General features: G+C 39.2%; 3 protein-coding genes across 3 annotated transcripts; all 3 read left to right on the forward strand.

The window, feature by feature from the left end:
* The first annotated feature begins 2,480 nt into the window (after positions 1–2,480).
* hoxd11a (homeobox D11a) lies at positions 2,481–6,358 on the forward strand. The gene is made up of 2 exons (XM_068329348.1): positions 2,481–3,392; positions 4,151–6,358. Exons 1-2 carry the CDS (start codon positions 2,789–2,791, stop codon positions 4,384–4,386), a joined length of 840 nt encoding a protein of 279 aa, XP_068185449.1. The 5' UTR covers positions 2,481–2,788; the 3' UTR covers positions 4,387–6,358.
* Positions 6,359–6,999: 641 nt separating this feature from the next.
* On the forward strand, positions 7,000–10,685 carry hoxd10a (homeobox D10a). Its single transcript, XM_068329411.1, has 2 exons — positions 7,000–9,183; positions 9,960–10,685. Exons 1-2 carry the CDS (start codon positions 8,439–8,441, stop codon positions 10,232–10,234), a joined length of 1,020 nt encoding a protein of 339 aa, XP_068185512.1. The 5' UTR covers positions 7,000–8,438; the 3' UTR covers positions 10,235–10,685.
* A 1,687-nt stretch (positions 10,686–12,372) lies between these two features.
* hoxd9a (homeobox D9a) lies at positions 12,373–14,067 on the forward strand. Its single transcript, XM_068329554.1, has 2 exons — positions 12,373–12,966; positions 13,441–14,067. Exons 1-2 carry the CDS (start codon positions 12,420–12,422, stop codon positions 13,683–13,685), a joined length of 792 nt encoding a protein of 263 aa, XP_068185655.1. The 5' UTR covers positions 12,373–12,419; the 3' UTR covers positions 13,686–14,067.
* The last annotated feature ends 3,988 nt before the right edge of the window (positions 14,068–18,055 follow it).

Here is an 18,055-nt window from a genome sequence, read left to right on the forward strand (position 1 = left end):
AGTCTGCAGAGCATAACACTGCAGTCATATCACAGGCCCCTGAAAGTCAGAGTGACATTTAGAACATATTTAGGATTAAACGTGAAGACATCGTTCTTGTGCGTTGTGCGGGGTTTGTTTTTATGTCCTATGGGTGTTGGGATGTCCTTCTTACAGGCGCAGCCTTGATTTTTTTTTTTTTTTTATCTACACACATCTACTCTCATCTTTAAAATCTTCTTCACACAACACGTTTCACCATCCATTCTTCTTTACTGCTCAAATTATTTAGAAAGACTACCTCGAGTTTTGTGTACGTGACCAAAAAGGTTTTCTTTCAGTGTTAGCAGCTTTATTGTTTTACTACCAAACGGAGCCATGCACCCTCATACAGCTCAGGCTACATAAGATGGGGGGCGCCATAACAAAGTTAAGGTCAAGTTAGTAGACTGAGTTGCTACTGACACACGTGTTGGCAGAAAGCTACTTCTTTGTGGGTATTTAGTTTCACTCACTGCCTGTTCCTGAAAGCACTACGAATGTAGAGATAGTTCTCTATACATATTTGGTAAAACTTCAATGTTCAATATTATGCAGCCAAACAGCCTAAACAGTAGTTTAATTCAAGTTTGCGCCCTCAAAAACTTTCACTTGCATTTGTCATCCAACAAATTTTAGTTTAAAATATTTTTGAAAAATCGGTGTTGAGGGCAAAATGATGTCACAGTCAGAGTTTAGAACATGAGTTCTATTTTACTACACGGCATTCCATTTTTATTGTTGAATTATTATAATTATCTGATTTTATTTAAATGCAGTTCTGCCCTTTTTTCTGTGAGTCTACCGTGGAAAGCGTTTTTCTAACTGCAAGTTACAAGTTTATTGCTATTATTATGACGCACAGGGGCTGGTGCGAGTCAATACACAACGTTTTGGTGATAAAGTTCAATGCGACTCGAAATATAGCAATAGTTATAAATATAGTTGATTACAAATTTATTCAAATTATAACAATGATAAAAAAAAATACGACACGTTCAATTATCTGCTGGCAACAGTATTTGGCGAATCAACAGGTCGTCACTATTTTCTCTTATGTAATTATTAATAAAAAATAAATAGACATTTTAATATTTAATGACGGCTCCTTATACATTTCATTACAATTCTGTTGTTTGTTGCTGAGTAAAGGGGTTTTCTGTACTCCTCATTCGCTTTTAAATAAATGCTGACGCGTTATAAGTAATTATACTTTGTTCTGGATGTTGTTTCAAAGTGCAGTGTGGTTCACAGAGTTGATTTTATACTCATATGAACTATAAAATCAGCTAAATCTTGTGAGCTTCAGACTTGGAGCGGTGAAAAACAAAACCCAGGCCTACAATCAAAGCGGCACTTTTCACCGAAGTTGAACAGTTTGCACGATAATTTAATATCCGTTATCAAGCCTGCAAAATCTATCGAGTGCTTGGATGTATTTTGAAACCCCCTTTCCCTTCTTTTACTTCCTTACGAGCAATAAACGTAAAAAATCATACTCACAGAAGGCAAACAAAAATATGGCTGGAGGTTTGAAGACGTGGCATCCGTTTCACTGCTGTTTTAAATCCGTTCTCCTCATACAGAAGAGGATGGAGACTGCACGCATGACTGCCTTCGTGCAATAAAATAATTTGGGTACAGAGGCTTGTTGGTGAATGCTTGGTGAATCTTCTGGACCACAGACGGTCAAAGCCAGCTGTTTGGACTTGGCTATTCTGAACGTGTGATTCATGCGTAAACGACTGACTTAACGTAGGTTTTCTGGCGTCCAAAAGAAACATTTCTGCATTAGCAATAACAGACCGTGGGCCGATGTAATAAATACACATCTGTATTTATTATCAGGGGTGTTACATATGAACAACAAAGCAATAAATTTCATTTTTGAGACCAATAACTGTTTTTAAAGATGAGATACACATGAGTTTGTTTGCATGTGGTGCAACAGAATGCAGAAAAGCTTTAGCTGAATAGAGTATTTCTCTGATCTTCTGTTATATGTTTCGTGCATCTGAGTTTTATTTACCCCATCCTGCAGGCCAAGAAGGTTAGATTTAATAATGATTTCAAAAAATCCCTGTTTTTTGTTGTTTGTGTGTATTTAAATGACCCGCAACCATTGCGTTGCGCACTGATAACACATATCAAATCCTAATCTCTGCATGAAAATAGCTTGAATGCGCTATAATTCTGCAGACTGTTGGTTTATACGTGGAGTGCAATTACAGTCAAGGTGGCCTCGGTGCTATTCTCTTCAAGATTTGGATTAAATGCAGAGCTCAACGTCAATGTTTCCAAACCTAACTGTTGCAATACAATCCCGAGAGGATGTCTCCAATGTGCGCAAATTGACCAAAGCGCATGTGCGTCTGCCATTACGAAGATGATATTGCTATAAAGCTTTTGATTAAATACTCCAGCGGTGGTTCAGAATGTCTTTTTCCTTGAGCTATAGGGCAAGAAGGCTGAAGAGGAGTTTCCTCTGCAGCCGGACAGCCAATGAAGTCTCTTGTATGCGCTCACATGAGTTTCTCCGGACAGTTTTTTAATGACTGATATTGATGTATGGTAATTTCTTAGCTGGATCACATGACACAGTTACCTCAAGAATCGATCAAGATGTATTGCAGGTCTGCCTACGTTTCCAATTTTTTCTCCCTGGCGGGGTCTTTCCACACGCCTGTGGTGCTGTAGATGGACAAAGTTTAACACAGTCGGGCTGCCAATTCCTTCCCTCTGTTGCAGAGAGGAAAAGGGAAGAAGCGATATGACGGAATACGATGATCGCAGCTGTGCGTCAAATATGTATCTACCGAGCTGTACTTACTACGTTTCGACGCCAGATTTTACATCAGTCTCCTCCTTTTTACCGCAGAATACTACGTGTCAGATTAATTTCCCTTATTCCCCCAACATTGCCCAAGTCCAACCTGTTCGAGAAGTCGCTTTCAGGGATTATGGACTGGACCATTCAAGCAAATGGCACTACAGGGGCAATTACGCGTCTTACTACCCACCGGACGAGATAATGCATCGGGACTTGATCCAGTCCTCCAGCAGCAGGGCGGACGTGATATTCAAAAACGAGTCCTTATACGGCCACCACGGAGGGACGAGTTCGCCGTGCGGGTTCCTCACCGGCGTCGGCAGAAATGGGGTGCTTCCCCAGAGCTTCGATCAGTTTCTTGACACCCCTAACTCGGACAAGCCCAGCGCGGAGCACCCTAAACAAAAGACAAACTGTGCTATTCCCGGAGATGCGGTGAATAACAATAAGTCTTTAACCAAACTAGAAGAGCGCAAAGCTGAAACGAGCGGGAGCGTCGACGAGGACTCATCCTCGAACTGCGGCGACAAGAACAACCAACAGAGTGAGTCATTCCGGGCCTCTTTGTCTGGGATATAAGGTGTGCAATTCAGACAGGATCCTGTCTGCACTGCGCTGTGTCCACCATCGTGGCCGTCCAGGGTTATGTGTCTCTTTATAAGCATGCAAAAGCCTTTATATCCCAATAAGATTTGCTTTATGGTTGTAAAGGTATTTACAATGGGAAACGGTTAAGGAGCCTTACTTTACAGATGGCCTCGTCTAATAACGGTACTGCGTTGATCTAGAGCGTTTCTATTGATAGAGAAATAAAATTCAGCAGGAAATTTAAAGTCATTTTCTTATCTTTGATGCAATGTTGACAACGCTTTCTAATTTATGAGAATATGAAGCCACAGAGGCCATTTAAACACACATTTATGCATAAATAATAGTCAAAATGAAACTTTAACGCAAATTCCTGTAATTGTCTCTCCTATTTTGCGTGTTTTGTGTGTGTGTGTGTGTGTGTGTGTGTGTGTGTGTGTGTGTGTGTGTGTGTGTGTGTGTGTGTGTGTGTGTGTGTGTGTGTGTGTGTGTGTGTGTGTGGTGTGTGTGTGTGTGTGTGTGTGTGTGTGTGTGTGTGTGTGTGTGTGTGTGTGTCTGTTGGTTTGTATGCGTGTTTATCCGTGTTTCTTTTATAAAGAGAAAGGCACAAATAAATGCGTGTTAACCTGCTGACGGCTCTCATTGAAAAGAGCATTTTTGTGTGATATTTAAATTTTAGGTGTTTCACTTTCACGTTTTTCCTTTCTTGCACAGATTCATCAACCAAGTCCAGGAAGAAGAGGTGTCCTTACTCCAAATACCAGATACGAGAACTTGAACGAGAGTTTTTCTTCAACGTGTACATTAACAAAGAGAAACGGCTCCAGCTGTCCAGGATGTTAAACCTGTCCGATCGGCAGGTGAAGATCTGGTTTCAAAACAGAAGAATGAAAGAGAAAAAGCTCAACCGCGACCGCCTACAGTATTTCACTGGAAATCCTTTATTCTGATATCTGATATCACACACACACACACACACACACACACACACACACACACACACACACACACACACACACACACACACACACACGGTAGTAAAACATCAACTACACACACATATGTTTTAAGGACTGGTACCCTCTGCACACTAGAGCCCAAAACCCACTTCGTTTTATCAAAACCCACCAAACCAATGTGCCATATTTTTGCAAAAATCTTGCCACATTTATTTATTTGTCTTTTTTCTTTCCTTTTTTTTTCCTCTTTATTTTTCAGCAAAACATTTCAGCAAAAAGTGAGCGCTGTGCTTTGAAGTTATTTCTATAAAAGCAAAATAATACATTTAGGCTTTTTTTTTTTTCCATGTGTGCAGCCACTTTTCACGACGCATGTATAACGCACGCTGTGGTCCTTTGAAATAAAAGTAGGAACCGCAAATGTTTGTATTGTAGTTGCAAAACTTGTCACATGAACTTAACCAACATAGATAAATAGCTGAAGAACTGGGGGGTGGGGTTCCGAGGAGATTCTTCCGTGCAGAGATTTGACGATTGGAGGCCTGTTTACTACTCTGATGCCCTTTGCTTTCAAACCCTGGGTTGTTTACTAAACCTTGAACCGTCTAGACAGTATAATAAACGTAGCTGTAAATGTCTAAATAGGGGCTATTGGACTTTGGGGTCCCAGCCCCCAGACCAAAAGACGTCTGAATCTCTTTCCTGTCTCCCAAGTATTTTAACTTCGTGATGCACGTTCGGAGAAGTCAAGAGATTTTCGTGCGTATTTCTCTTCAAATCTTTGGCCTCTTAATGCGCCGATTGGGATACAATGGAGGAGATTCTCACAAGGACTGAAAGGATAAGTAACACTTTCAAGTTTGACTGCTATTCCAGTTTTCTAAATTTGAGTGTGTCCTCGGTGCTTCTAAATCCGTTTTAAATCAAATGAGGTTGTTTTCCAGCTGTTATCTAAAAAAAAAAAAAAAAACCAGGAGCTTTGATTCAGGTGAACGTTTCCATCTTTGTACAGCTCCAGTATAGTAACTACATGTATTAAAATCCTCTGACTGTCGTGCTTTATTTATTTACTTCGTGCATTGCTTATCTGTGCTATTTTTGTAAATGAACACACGGATTGCCCACGGTTGCGTTATTGATCATTCACGTGACGTGACTTATGTCTGGCAGCAACAATTGTTTTATCTCCCTTTATGAAAAAAAAAAACTTTGAAGATGGTTTAATGCTTAATTCATCTGCAGTTATTTCCCAAAAAGCTATTAGAAAACCGGGGTTTCATTAAGCGTTTAATTGGGTTGTCATCATGTCCTGCAGTGAAATTACATTACCAACTGTGTAAGTTATTTCACTATGCTTCTCGGTGTATCCACATGAGGGCAGACTTGCTGCTTTCGCCTGCTAGTGGAATTGCAGAGTTAAGCCAATTTTAAAATCTGCCCAGCATGAAAATCAATCCGTAGAGGAATAATCTTTTCAACGCGGGTTTTGTTTCTTAATCTAATTTTAATTGCATTCACGAATCTTGGAGTGTGTTTCGTTTTCAATAGGAATTTCTGTTTATAAATGTCCCAAATCACATTTGTTGTGTAAAACCATTTAACAGTTCCGTTTTTATTTAGAAAACGTTCTTTTTTGTGTGTGTGTTTTTGTATTCCTTGTTCAGTCAGTGCAGCTGAGCTGACGCACATCCTGCATCTTCCAGAGGGCAACTCGTGTTTACGTGTTTTGAAAAAGGCGCGCCGCTAAAACACATTGTATTGCGTGTCTTTGTCATCTAACCTTGAAAATACGAACCTCGGTCTCTGAAGGCCGCTGAAATCTATCTTTAGATTAATAATGCAAATATGCAATAAATGTCTTTTCGTCTAATTTCACGTCAGTCGTTTGGTTTTTCCGGCTGTTTGCTTTTTGTATTAAAATATTGCAAGTTCGACAGTTGCTCCAAATAAAGGATGAATGGTTGCTGGAGTGTCGAGTTTTCTGTTCTACCTTAAACAATTATTTTTCATTACTTCCACACTTTTTTTAAAATAATACTTCCACACTTTTTAAATTGTTTAAAATTCTCACACTATAGCCTACCTTAAATTTGGATGTCATGTCTCTATTATTATTATTATTATTATTATTATTATTATTATTATTATTATTATTATTATTATTATTATTATTATTATTATCATTATTATTATTATTACTATTATTATTATTATTATTATTATTATTATCATTATTATTATTATTATTATTATTATTATTATTATTATTATTATTATTATTATTATTATCATTATTATTATCATTATTATTATCATTATTATTATCATTATTATCATTATTATTATTATTATTCCACGTCAGAGGTCCATTTCGTTTTCTTCTTTAACGGTTAATTCACTTTTGTCTAACCTTAAAGATACTTTTCTGGAGGTCGAAACCGGCCGTTGAGTCATCGTAATGTTAAAATCATTAATACAAAAAGAAATACATGACGTAAATATTTTAATTAACTGCCATGCTTTAATCATTTAATATCACAATTGATATCACAATGACGAATGTGCTGTCTACACAAACTGCGTGATTAAATTTGGTTTGGTCAGTATTTTAAGTTTTATCAACCCTGGGATCTAGAGAACATTTAGTATTATATTGTCATAATTGTATCAAATATAATAGTTTAGAAGACAAAGAGGACGATTTACAGCTCCTCACAATCAAATAACTTGAATTCTGCTATTAAGATAGCAAATATTTTATTTTAATTTACCTTTGCAGCATCTTTTATCTCTATTCCTTTACTTACAAAAAGCTGGATTCTAACAATTCCATGTCCTGGCTTCTGCTTTTCGGTCGGTAGATATTTTCATGTACAAAGTGTTGGGATTTCCCCTCATCCTAACAGGCACACTGTTTTTCTTGAATATATTCGCCTTTTGCAGACAAAAACAATGCAGCTCGGGGTATACATCACCTCCTCCGGCTGATTTTTATTCTCACTTTACATTTGGGCATCTGAAAAAAACCTACCTGCGATATAACACAAATAAGAATAAGAATATACAATTAAATAACAGTCTTATATCAGTCTGAAGTGGAGTTCATTCGAAATATATTTAAGCCTTGCAGGGCAGCGATTTTTATTCTTATGCATGCAGAACTTGAACTTCTTAATAATTAAATTTGTGGATCCTGGAGCCAGAATTAACATTCATTTCTTATTTCAGTGATGACATCACGTATGAAATCTACTGCTGTCTGAAAGTGATAAAAATAACATAAGCGTTATAGCACGAAAAAAAATATATGCATCAATCAAATGAACCATGAATTAACTCAAAAAATGTAAAATAATAAAGGAAAGAATGTTGCAGGCCTAATCACATTTTGTCACCTTTATTGCTTTGCATCGCAATTCGATTTAGAATTACAGAACGAAAGATATGCGAGACAGAAAAGTCAGTGCAAAGACTGCAGGATTGGGTTCTTGCGTCGGTGACCTTGGAGATATGAATAAAAAAAAAAACAGATTCAATGGAGGAGGTTACATTCTTTCAGTCTGCAGTTGTCGCCTATGTGTCATATATGCAGCATTTTACACTCTCACAGTCTCCCTTCCACGAGAGGCGCTTTCATTCTTTTGCAGCATTTTCCACATCACACCGTCTCTTGGAGCTTCAACTATGGTGCATGGAAAACAAACAAACTGTGTGTTCCGGTATCATTCAATCATGGTTTTTGTTTTGTTTTTTTAGATGTGATTGTTCCAGTTTTTGTCGCACAGCCTTCTCGCCATGCTGCCTTCACCAGTCTGTGCGCCAATTTCAAGTCCGTGTTGTAGGTGTCGCTGTTGACCACGTCTGCATCCGCAGTGCGAGCGCGCAGAGGGGGAGAGGAGGCTGCGTCCAAGGCCATTTTCAAATCTCATTGGTGGGCTAGTCATGTGGTCTGGAGGCATCCTGACTTACACGGAGATTGTTTTTCCTAGATATGTCAGCTTACAAAGGACATCTCTCTTCTCTAAAGAACTTATCCCCCCAAAATGTCCTTTCCCAGTAGCTCCCCAGCGGCAAACACCTTTCTAGTGGATTCTTTAATTGGTGCTTGCAGGTCGGACAGCTTTTATTCCAACAGCAACATGTACATGCCGTCTGGCTCAGAAATGGGAACTTACGGAATGCAAACCTGTGGACTCATGCCGTCTTTCGGCAAAAGAGGGGAGGTCAACCACCAAAATATGGGCATGAACGTCCACTCGTACATACCTCAAATAGATAACTGGACTGATCCGAACAGACCCTGCAGAATAGAGTCGTCCAATCAGATGTCAAACTATACATTTTCTCAGAGCATAAAGGAAGAGAGTAACTGCTGCATGTTTTCCGATAAGAGAATACAAAAAGTCAGCTCGCCAGAGGTCCCAGCATATTCTAACGTTATTCCAGAGTCTTGTCCGGCTGACGGTCCCGAGATTCCAGTTCCGGGATATTTTAGACTGAGCCAAACTTATGCGAATGGAAAACAACAAGAAAACTACTGCCATGAGCCGCCGAGTCCAAACCCAACATTGATGCAACTCAGCCGGGTCCCACCGAAACCGCAGTCATCGTCGGCCTCGTCAAATTTTACAGAGGTGGAAAAGAAAAGCGAGGACGTCCCGCAAAAGCCCGAAACCTCAAGGACACCGATCCCCGCAGAAAGCCCGGACCCCAAGTCCAGCCCGCTGGAGAAAAATTGCTCCATGGAAGCGTCTGTGTCCAGCCCTGAGCTTCAAAAGGAAGGGAAAGGTTGGTTGGCTACAATGAAAGCTTTTATCTTGTGGCACTGCAGTGGTGAGAAGGCTCCAGCATCATAAAACCAAGTATAAAACACAAACAACCCTAAAGTCGTAATGTTTAATGAGAGTCTTTCTCAGGTTGCAGTAATAGGCGATAGACAATGGATTCAGTATGCAGCATGCAGAGACTGTGTCCCTCATTCCATTTAATTTCAATTGTGTGTCGTTTTTAAAGAAACTGTTTGGTTGCTTTGTATTTTTTTTCTTATTTTAAGATGATTATTCTATAGAAATGTGAGGAGTGACAACCATTTTCATTCCATGAATGCAAAATATTACTTGATCTTTGCGAATTGGCCCATTTCCTGCGGTCATGCTGCATAGTTTGGAATTTCAGAGTCTGGCAATATGATAAAATTCACTGCGAAATTGAAATGGATAATATTAACAACCTAATCAAATATTTCATGTTAATGCATTTCAAGCTTTATGAAATTAACAGTGTTTTAAATAATGTTTCACTCTGTGTAAAGATGTGTTCCTGTGGTGCGGTTTAATCAGATGGGGTTTCATTTCATGTCTATTAAATTAGCATTGGTACGTGACTAATAACATCCCCAGCATTTTAATCCATCGTGGAAAACATCTACAATGTGTGTTATTTCCCTGATGTAAAATCCAAAAGAGCAAGCGAGAGTTTCCTCAACCTTAAATCCCACCACAGGGCTGAAACACAGAACCTGTCTCTGATCTAATTTTTTTTATTTTTTTTATTTTTTTTTACAGACAGAAAGAGTGACCCGCCAACAAGCAACTGGTTAACTGCAAAAAGTGGGAGAAAGAAAAGATGTCCCTACACAAAGCACCAGACCTTGGAGTTAGAGAAGGAGTTTCTATTCAATATGTATCTGACCCGAGAGCGCCGCCTAGAGATCAGCAGGAGCGTCAACCTGACCGACAGACAGGTCAAGATCTGGTTTCAGAACCGCAGGATGAAACTGAAGAAAATGAGCAGGGAAAACCGCATCCGTGAACTGACCTCAAATCTCACTTTTTCGTGAGCTCGCATGTAATTTGTGGTGAAGTCTCAGCTGTCTTTTGTAATTGTTTCTCTCATGTTCAGTTTGATGCTTGCCTGGCATTGAACGTTTTATCTTCAATTTCAACGAAACTGTGACTGTAAGACAATTTTTTTAGTATTTGTGTGGCGTTGTGTTATTTCTTTTATTTCATCACAGGGTAACACTTTTTTTTTTGTCTTAAATTATTGTACAGATTTCTCCCTGCTGCTCGGACACACATTGGGTCACGATGTTTGTAAAGAGTTATTCTATTTCACTCATGAAGCACATAGATTGTCGTGTAGCGCTACATTTGTTTCACAGTATGTGCAACTCATTTCGCTCAATAGTGAAATATTTCTACGAGTCTTTAAACTGACGGGAATCAATATTAAAATGTGAATTCGTTGCATGTTCGTGGCATGTATGTTGCAATAAATTGTCAAATAATCTTTTTGTATCTGTTTTCTGCTTCACAAACATCCCTGCAGCATAAATGCTTATCAACCTGCGGTGTTGTTAAACGGATTCAGGGACTGCATTTATTTCAGAATCTCACGGACGAGATGGATAAGGATGAACAAACAGGAAAGCCCGTGTTTATTAACGAGTCCATTTCACTTCACATGCAAGGGAAGAAATTGTATTCCAAAAGCTGATCCTAACATATGTTTCCAATTTAGCTCAATCCAGAATTATGCTCCAAATTTAGAGTTTAAAACCTATTAAATATGATTCTGTGTTATCATCAGATCCTGGCATGTGCAGTCTTTAGCTGTTATACTATTACCAGCATATATTTGAAGACCTTCACACCATCCGACGGCAGGCTGAACATCGTGAGGCTGATAATCGTGAAATGAAGCACAAAAAAGGTTTGGAAGATGAAAGAAATGTTGTTTCTGTGTTTTAGCGTTCAGAAGAGACGCAACGAGCAGGGGGTTGTGAAAGATAATTCAATAAACTTGCCGTTACTTTTAATTTCCAGGCCAGTTTTAGACTAAACTAATGGCCAGTCTATAAGGAATAGACGGGGTTGGTTGCGTTGAAGCACAAATTCACAGGCAAGGACCAACTCTTCCTTCCTCCGAGCCCCACGGGCCTCAGTGGCCACGTTGCATTTCTTTACGGAGTCTAAAATAAGCTCATGTGTGGTGATCGCATGAGATTAAATGACATGCAACTGTCAATTTGATCCAATCTATCTCTAACCACCCCCCCACCACACCACCACACCCCACACCCCCCCCCCCGGAACGCGCTCCATTATTTCCAGAGCTGAGAGGATAGCACATCAGAATTGGTAACAAACATCCAAGTATTTTTTTAAATAAATTAATCAGACAAGTTATTCGGTATTATAATAAAGTTGCAGCTTTCATTTGGTAACACACAAAACCTTGTTGCTTTTCCAAATCCTTTTTTTTTTTAATTTTATTTTATTGACGGCATGTATACGCACACGCACCTCATAAAACATTTATTGATACATAAAGACATTATTGCTCTCTTTTCAATGAATACAATAATTTCACAACTGCCTTTTCCGACTTAGCTTTAAAAATTAAAAGCAAGCCAGAAAATATGTTTCCTCGTCGAATATTAACGGTGGATTCGCTCTATTGTGAACGGAAATGGCATCTGTTAGGCTATTTTACAACATGTTATTACATCTATTTTACGAGGACTCCATAAGTCTATAAACTATTTTACTAGCATAGAGGGTATAAGGACAATATTATAAGCGTTTTCTGAAACATTAACATTCAGAAGTGTGTGTTGGTGGACTGTGTGTGTGTGGGGGGGGGGGAAGTGACTTTTTTTTCTTCTTCTTTTTTTTTTGTTGCTTCAATTATTCTAACGTCCTGCAGCCTCCCCACACACACGAAAAACAGAAAAAGAAACCATTAACATTAATTAGAGCGACTGTTTTCTTCCTCCAGTCACATCTGGTGAAGATTTTCATTATTCGTGAAATGAAAAGCTAAATTAAACCTGACGAAGAAAGAAAAAAAAAAAAAGCGCAAGGGCAGGATTGATTTACTCGCGGTATTGGTAAATATGACCACGTGATCCATGTAACCAATCCCTGTAGATGCAGGCCAGCAAAAATACTATGATTGTTCATAGAGGGAAGCTTCCCCTAACAGTGCAACCCTTATTATATGAGTAGGAAGAGATCAAAATGTCTACCGGTGGCACTCTCAGTAACTGCTATGTTGACGCTCTAATGGGGCCGGAGCCCGAGGATGTGTACGGCGCTCGCTTCATCCAGGCTCCACACATGGTCACCCAGAGGCCGTCAGGTGCTGGCGACAACGCAGACTTCTCTTCTTGCAATTTTGCACCAAAATCCGCAGTTTTTTCTTCGTCTTGGTCCTCAGTTCATCCGCAGGGGATTTATCATCCATACGTGCACCACCACCACCACCACCAGTCCCATGTCCCCGCCTCGGACAGTAGATATGTAGGCGTCCGATCGTGGATGGAGCCCATTTCGAACCACGTTTCGTTTGCCGGATTTCACTCCACTAGTCGACCCTACGGGACAAAGGCTGAGGTCGTCCCACCGAAAACAGCAGAAGGCGACGCGTCGGAGGCAGAGGCTCCGATGCGTAAATTCGCGTGTGGAATGTCAGAGTGTCCAGAAAAGGCGAGCAAAGAGCACAGTGGAAGTGAGCTTTCGAGCAACAGCGAACCCAAAGAGGAGAAACAACAACAACTTGACCCAAGTAAGTAAACGAAATAGCCAATCTTGATTTACAACCCTAAGAACTGTACGAGCTGGGTGTGTAAAACTGGAGGTTTTACTAACCCATAAAAGTGTCTCGTACTATACCGTGGCTCGGAAACGGAAAAAAACCCGCCCTATAAGGGTTATTACAGGGGATCCTAAAGTTTTTCTTGTCACGGGACACCAAAATAGACACACTGCACCACGTCGATGGGATTTTACCTGAGGCGGATTTAGGTGATGAACATAAAGGCTTGATTTGCTTTATTCTCGTAAAGATCTAGTCGTAAAAGCAGAAAAGTTTTTTTTGCGCATTGTCTCTTTTTTTGGCACATTGTGACCAGAGTCCTCACAGGTTTCCAATATGACAATCTGTTATTGATAGAAATGAAGTTTATAACCAACAACACCCTCATCTCATGACTTTATGTCTCTTCCTCATGGTGTTTTTTTTGTTTGGTTTTTTTTACAGACAATCCTGCAGCAAACTGGATTCACGCACGCTCAACAAGAAAGAAGCGTTGCCCGTACACAAAATATCAGACTTTGGAGCTGGAGAAGGAGTTTCTCTACAACATGTATTTGACGAGAGATCGACGCTACGAGGTCGCCCGCATTCTAAGTTTAACAGAGAGACAAGTCAAGATCTGGTTCCAGAACAGGAGGATGAAAATGAAGAAGATGAACAGAGAAAGAAGCGGCAAAGATCACCTATGAACCCGCTGCTGTCATGGAACACATGTAATGTTTGTACCAAGAAGCCTTCTGAACATTTACATTTATTTTTGTAGGAGCGTCAGTAACCTTTTTTTTTTTTTAATTTTAAATTTTTTAGACCTTTTAGCTTATTATTTTGCGTCATGATGCGTTGGGCGATTGTGCATCAAAATCATTGCAGGATATTATCACGAGGCAAACACGGAACCATTTGAAACTCGCCGTCCAACAGATTTCACCAACATATAACCTGGGATGTTTAGTGCATTTGTTCATTATCCCCCCCAAAAATGTAGGAACGATGAATTGTGTATTGTACTGAGTTGTATATAAAACATTGTCACATCCCAACATACTCTGACTGATGTCTGGATTAGTACAGTACACACACACACGCTCGCGCGCGCGCACACACACACACACACACACACACACACACACAGAAAGAGAGAGAGAGAGAGATATACGTCAAAGAAAGGACAAAAAATGTAATCATTAAAATTAATTCCCATATCACGAATTCATCTGCAGGGATTACTTTGAAAGGTTGTAATTGTCCTTTAATCCTAAATAAGGTTATAGCCTAAATTAAATTTTGTCTCTTTTTTAAAAGAATGGATTTAAAACATAGACCTAATAAAGAGCTTACGATTTTCAATTTATTGTCCAACTTGTGGGCTACGAATAATTACTTTAAGGCAGGAAGAGACGCGGTCCAATAAAGCCATTGAAATGGCTAGACGTCTGGACTAAATGACTTTATGGCCCTGGTCAGTAATTACATTCTTCTTTGAAACCCCCTCATTCTCGGGCGTTTGCGTTTGCTGACAAACAGAATGAAGCACAGGGTGTCTGGTCGATGAATTGTTTGAGAGGAAATCACCCCGACCCTAATGGTCACGTTTATTCATCAACTGCACTGACCATCGATGGGAAAAACTTCACTTTGACTGGTGTCGGCCGTATCTGATTAGTTCCTTTAAGTTTTTACACGGACACGTCCTGATTTTACCTGAAGCAGGTTTTTACTGAAATAGATGTTAACGATTTGAATTGTTCATAAACATTCATAAATAGGTCGTAATTCATGCTGATATTTTTAACGGCATTGGTCAGATCAGGGGATGAAACCCTTGAGTTGTGTAAGACAAAGTGTGTTATCAGTTTGTGTGGGAACTTCCAGAAGTAATAAAATGTCAAAGTGTGTGACCGCTAGAGGGCGACAGCGTTCTTTTGGTTCAGCTGGAACGTGCAGACAACAAATGGTAAACCACTGTCTGCAATCTGCTCCCATCAACAAATGCATTTAGGTTACATGGAGAATAAAAGTTTCTCAGATTTCACTTTCCAAAAATTAATAAATAATTATAAATAAAAACAGGAGGAACTCATATTACTATTACTATTATTATTATTATTTCGTGGAGATGAACAATCGACCGTCTTTATTGTTCTTGGAGAAAAACAGATTGGCAGAAGCTTTGAAAGACTTCAAAAATGTAATTTTTTTTCTTGTTCATTTTGTGTCGTTATTGTTAAACTTAATTACAGACCAGACAGTCAGTCGTGTCATATTTGCACAAAAGCGAAGGCACTTACAAAAATATATTTGTGGATGCCGAGTTCATCAGCATGAGCAGAAAACAGGAACAATTACAGTCAGTTTGCAGAAACGCATTCGTCATGAATGAAATATTCAGAGGTCAGATATATTCTATGAAATTTTCCAAATTGATTTAGTCATGTAAATGTTGTTAACTGTTGTTGAAGTACTGTAGAGCCACTGTCCTGTGAAAATTGCGATGACAGACTGAAACTCAAGGAAACTCTGGAGCGGTTTGAGACATGAAAACTCACCTCAACTGCTGTTGTAAATCTGCTTTTAAGCAATATCTGTGTATGTATGTATGTGTGTGTGTTTGTGTGTGTGTGTGTGTGTGTGTGTGTGTGTGTGTGTGTGTGTGTGTGTGTGTGTGTGTGTGTGTGTGTGTGTGTGTGAAAATTTCTAGTTTGGCACATTAAATGGAAAACAGAATTCGAATAAAGGAATTTTCTCTGACATGGTTGCATGAGTGGACTAAAATCCACTGATGCAAACTCCACAGACCATCAGGCTTCAGGACTGAAGTATTATATTTATTATTGCTAATTTGCAGTTGAAAACAGATCATAAAAGCTTCACACACCAGTGCGGTTTGACGTGTTGGATGAAAACCACGCAGTGTGGCCTGCCTCCTTTCATTCAGTCTGCGGGGAAGAGCAGACGTCGTGTCCACACCAGTGTCATGAGGGTGAGCATACGATCAACACCATCAAAGGTCATAATTATCACAAGGTTCAGTTGCTTAAAGCATCTCAATATTAACAGGCTATAAGGCAGGACCAAGAAAGAACTGGATGGCAAATATTGAAGTATTTAAAGGAAATCTTGAATTGATTATCTGCTGCTCGATCTAGAGTCTTAAATTCAACTACATGAGAGAAAAGTTGGAAGGGACAAAGAGTTTCACAGTAGAAAACTTGATCCCATTCAAACGAAGTTCAGCCTCATTCTTTAAGAACATATGACGCCATGATTTCACGCAGAAAACAACTGGATCTGAAATTGTCTTTGAAAATGAGAATTATATTATTGTCGTGGGGGGATTTCTCCCACTTGGTCGATTTTCTACACTGTCCCTCCATCTGTAACATCATGTGCCTGTTGTCCCTATAGGCCATCAGAGGGTACGTTATTTCATCCCCGCATTAGTTGCAGTCACATTAAATTCGGAGATGCCGCGTTGTTCCACATCCAAACACTTTATCCAGTTGGAACAGGGCAGGCTGTGTTCGACTGGACACCATGAAGTGTGTCATCAGGCCGGAACGAACTCAGAATAATGTTGGACATTTCCAGAGAACTGTTTGAATAGTAAAGAAACGCAAAAGGGTTATGGAGCATATATGTTAAAACTTTGACTGTTATAATTAGTACATAAAAGCTGATTTAGTTTTAGAGATGAAGCTGCTGGAATAAAGCGTTGTGACATCTGAATGAATGTAATGTGGAGTCGTGATGAGGTGAAACAAATCCTGATTTTGCATTATGAAGATTTTTAACACGTGAATTACATTCATTACGAATGGTCTTTTATGGTTGTGGTTTTACATTTCAGTGCAGGACTGAACAACAGATTATTTCAAACCGAAGGTGACTTCAGCAGAAGATTTGAACAGACTACATCTTCTTTCACCAGAGGAGGGAGAGGACAAAGAAAGGAGTCAGATCAAAGCTGGAATTAAATCTGACGCACATACATCCTTTAGTGACTTCTTGATAATAGTGCCAAACAAAACCTCATGATCCCGCAATCTCTGCTTTCTTTGAGAATTTAAAACCAGGTTCCAGGTCTTATTTTTAAGGCCACAGCACGTCTTGTGGAAATAATTTAACATGCTATCGGGATAATTTTTTAAAAAAAAAATCAAGCTTTGCAATTAAGAGTTCTGTAATGTTCTGTTCTGTAATGTATTTTATGTCACCATAAAATACAGGACTGTGTTCATGTCGTCTGCTCAGCATCTCTTAAAAATTTAAATAGTTTTAAATTCCTTAGTCTTAGCAATTCATATTGAGAACACAACAATGTGCAAACGCACATTTTCCAGAGCTCGACCAATTACTTTTGGCTTTTCTTTTATGCTACCTGGTGTCAAAGTGAACTTAATACTTCTAAAACGGATTCAATTTGAGTACTATTAGAAAACGGGAAGTAAAGAATCTTGCAGATGCTGATCGGAGGCCAGTCGGAGACCTGCTCTGTGTGTGATGTGGTGTCCTTTACTGTCACATCTTTATTCATCCTCTAGGCTGCATGAAGCCAGAGTCACCGCAAACACCAGCTAACCACCAAACCAGACCATTTACTGTTTCTGGCCTCCCACAAATGATTTTATAATCCTGTTTTATTTCGGTAGCATTAAATGTGAATCCTATTTATCTTTCGTCGTTAACTTTACTGGCATTGATTAAAACACGTTCACTCATTTAAAACAAACATTAGAATAAAATATCTGTAATTTAATTTCAACGGACTAAGAACGTGCAGAGACGTCACTTTGTCGTGGAGGTGGGGGATTTTCCTTTTTATTCTGTCTTGTTTTCTGTTTTTGGTTAGAGGCTGGGCGCATGGTGGTTATAGCACTGTCACCTCACAGCCAGAGGCTTCTGGTTTCATACATGACTTGGATCCAATTGAGGTGAATCTGTGATTTAAATTGAGCAAATATTTTTTTTAAAAATTGGTTCAGTTTAGTATTATTCAAATTTTTAAAATAAAAGAATTCATCTAAAACTATAGGAATGTACCTAAACAATTAATAATTCC

This window comes from Antennarius striatus, chromosome 12 (assembly GCF_040054535.1).
Source record: "Antennarius striatus isolate MH-2024 chromosome 12, ASM4005453v1, whole genome shotgun sequence".
Taxonomy (NCBI): domain Eukaryota; kingdom Metazoa; phylum Chordata; class Actinopteri; order Lophiiformes; family Antennariidae; genus Antennarius; species Antennarius striatus.

What these genes read in the sequence shown, in the direction of transcription:
- hoxd11a (XM_068329348.1), top strand. Translation starts at nt 2,789, where the DNA reads ATGACGGAATACGATGATCGCAGCTGTGCGTCAAATATGTATCTACCG. An exon ending in CGACAAGAACAACCAACAGA is followed by an intron (nt 3,393 to 4,150) that starts GTGAGTCATTCC and finishes TTTCTTGCACAG; the next exon opens with ATTCATCAACCAAGTCCAGG.
- hoxd10a (XM_068329411.1), top strand. Translation starts at nt 8,439, where the DNA reads ATGTCCTTTCCCAGTAGCTCCCCAGCGGCAAACACCTTTCTAGTGGAT. An exon ending in GCTTCAAAAGGAAGGGAAAG is followed by an intron (nt 9,184 to 9,959) that starts GTTGGTTGGCTA and finishes TTTTTTTTACAG; the next exon opens with ACAGAAAGAGTGACCCGCCA.
- hoxd9a (XM_068329554.1), top strand. Translation starts at nt 12,420, where the DNA reads ATGTCTACCGGTGGCACTCTCAGTAACTGCTATGTTGACGCTCTAATG. An exon ending in ACAACAACAACTTGACCCAA is followed by an intron (nt 12,967 to 13,440) that starts GTAAGTAAACGA and finishes TTTTTTTTACAG; the next exon opens with ACAATCCTGCAGCAAACTGG.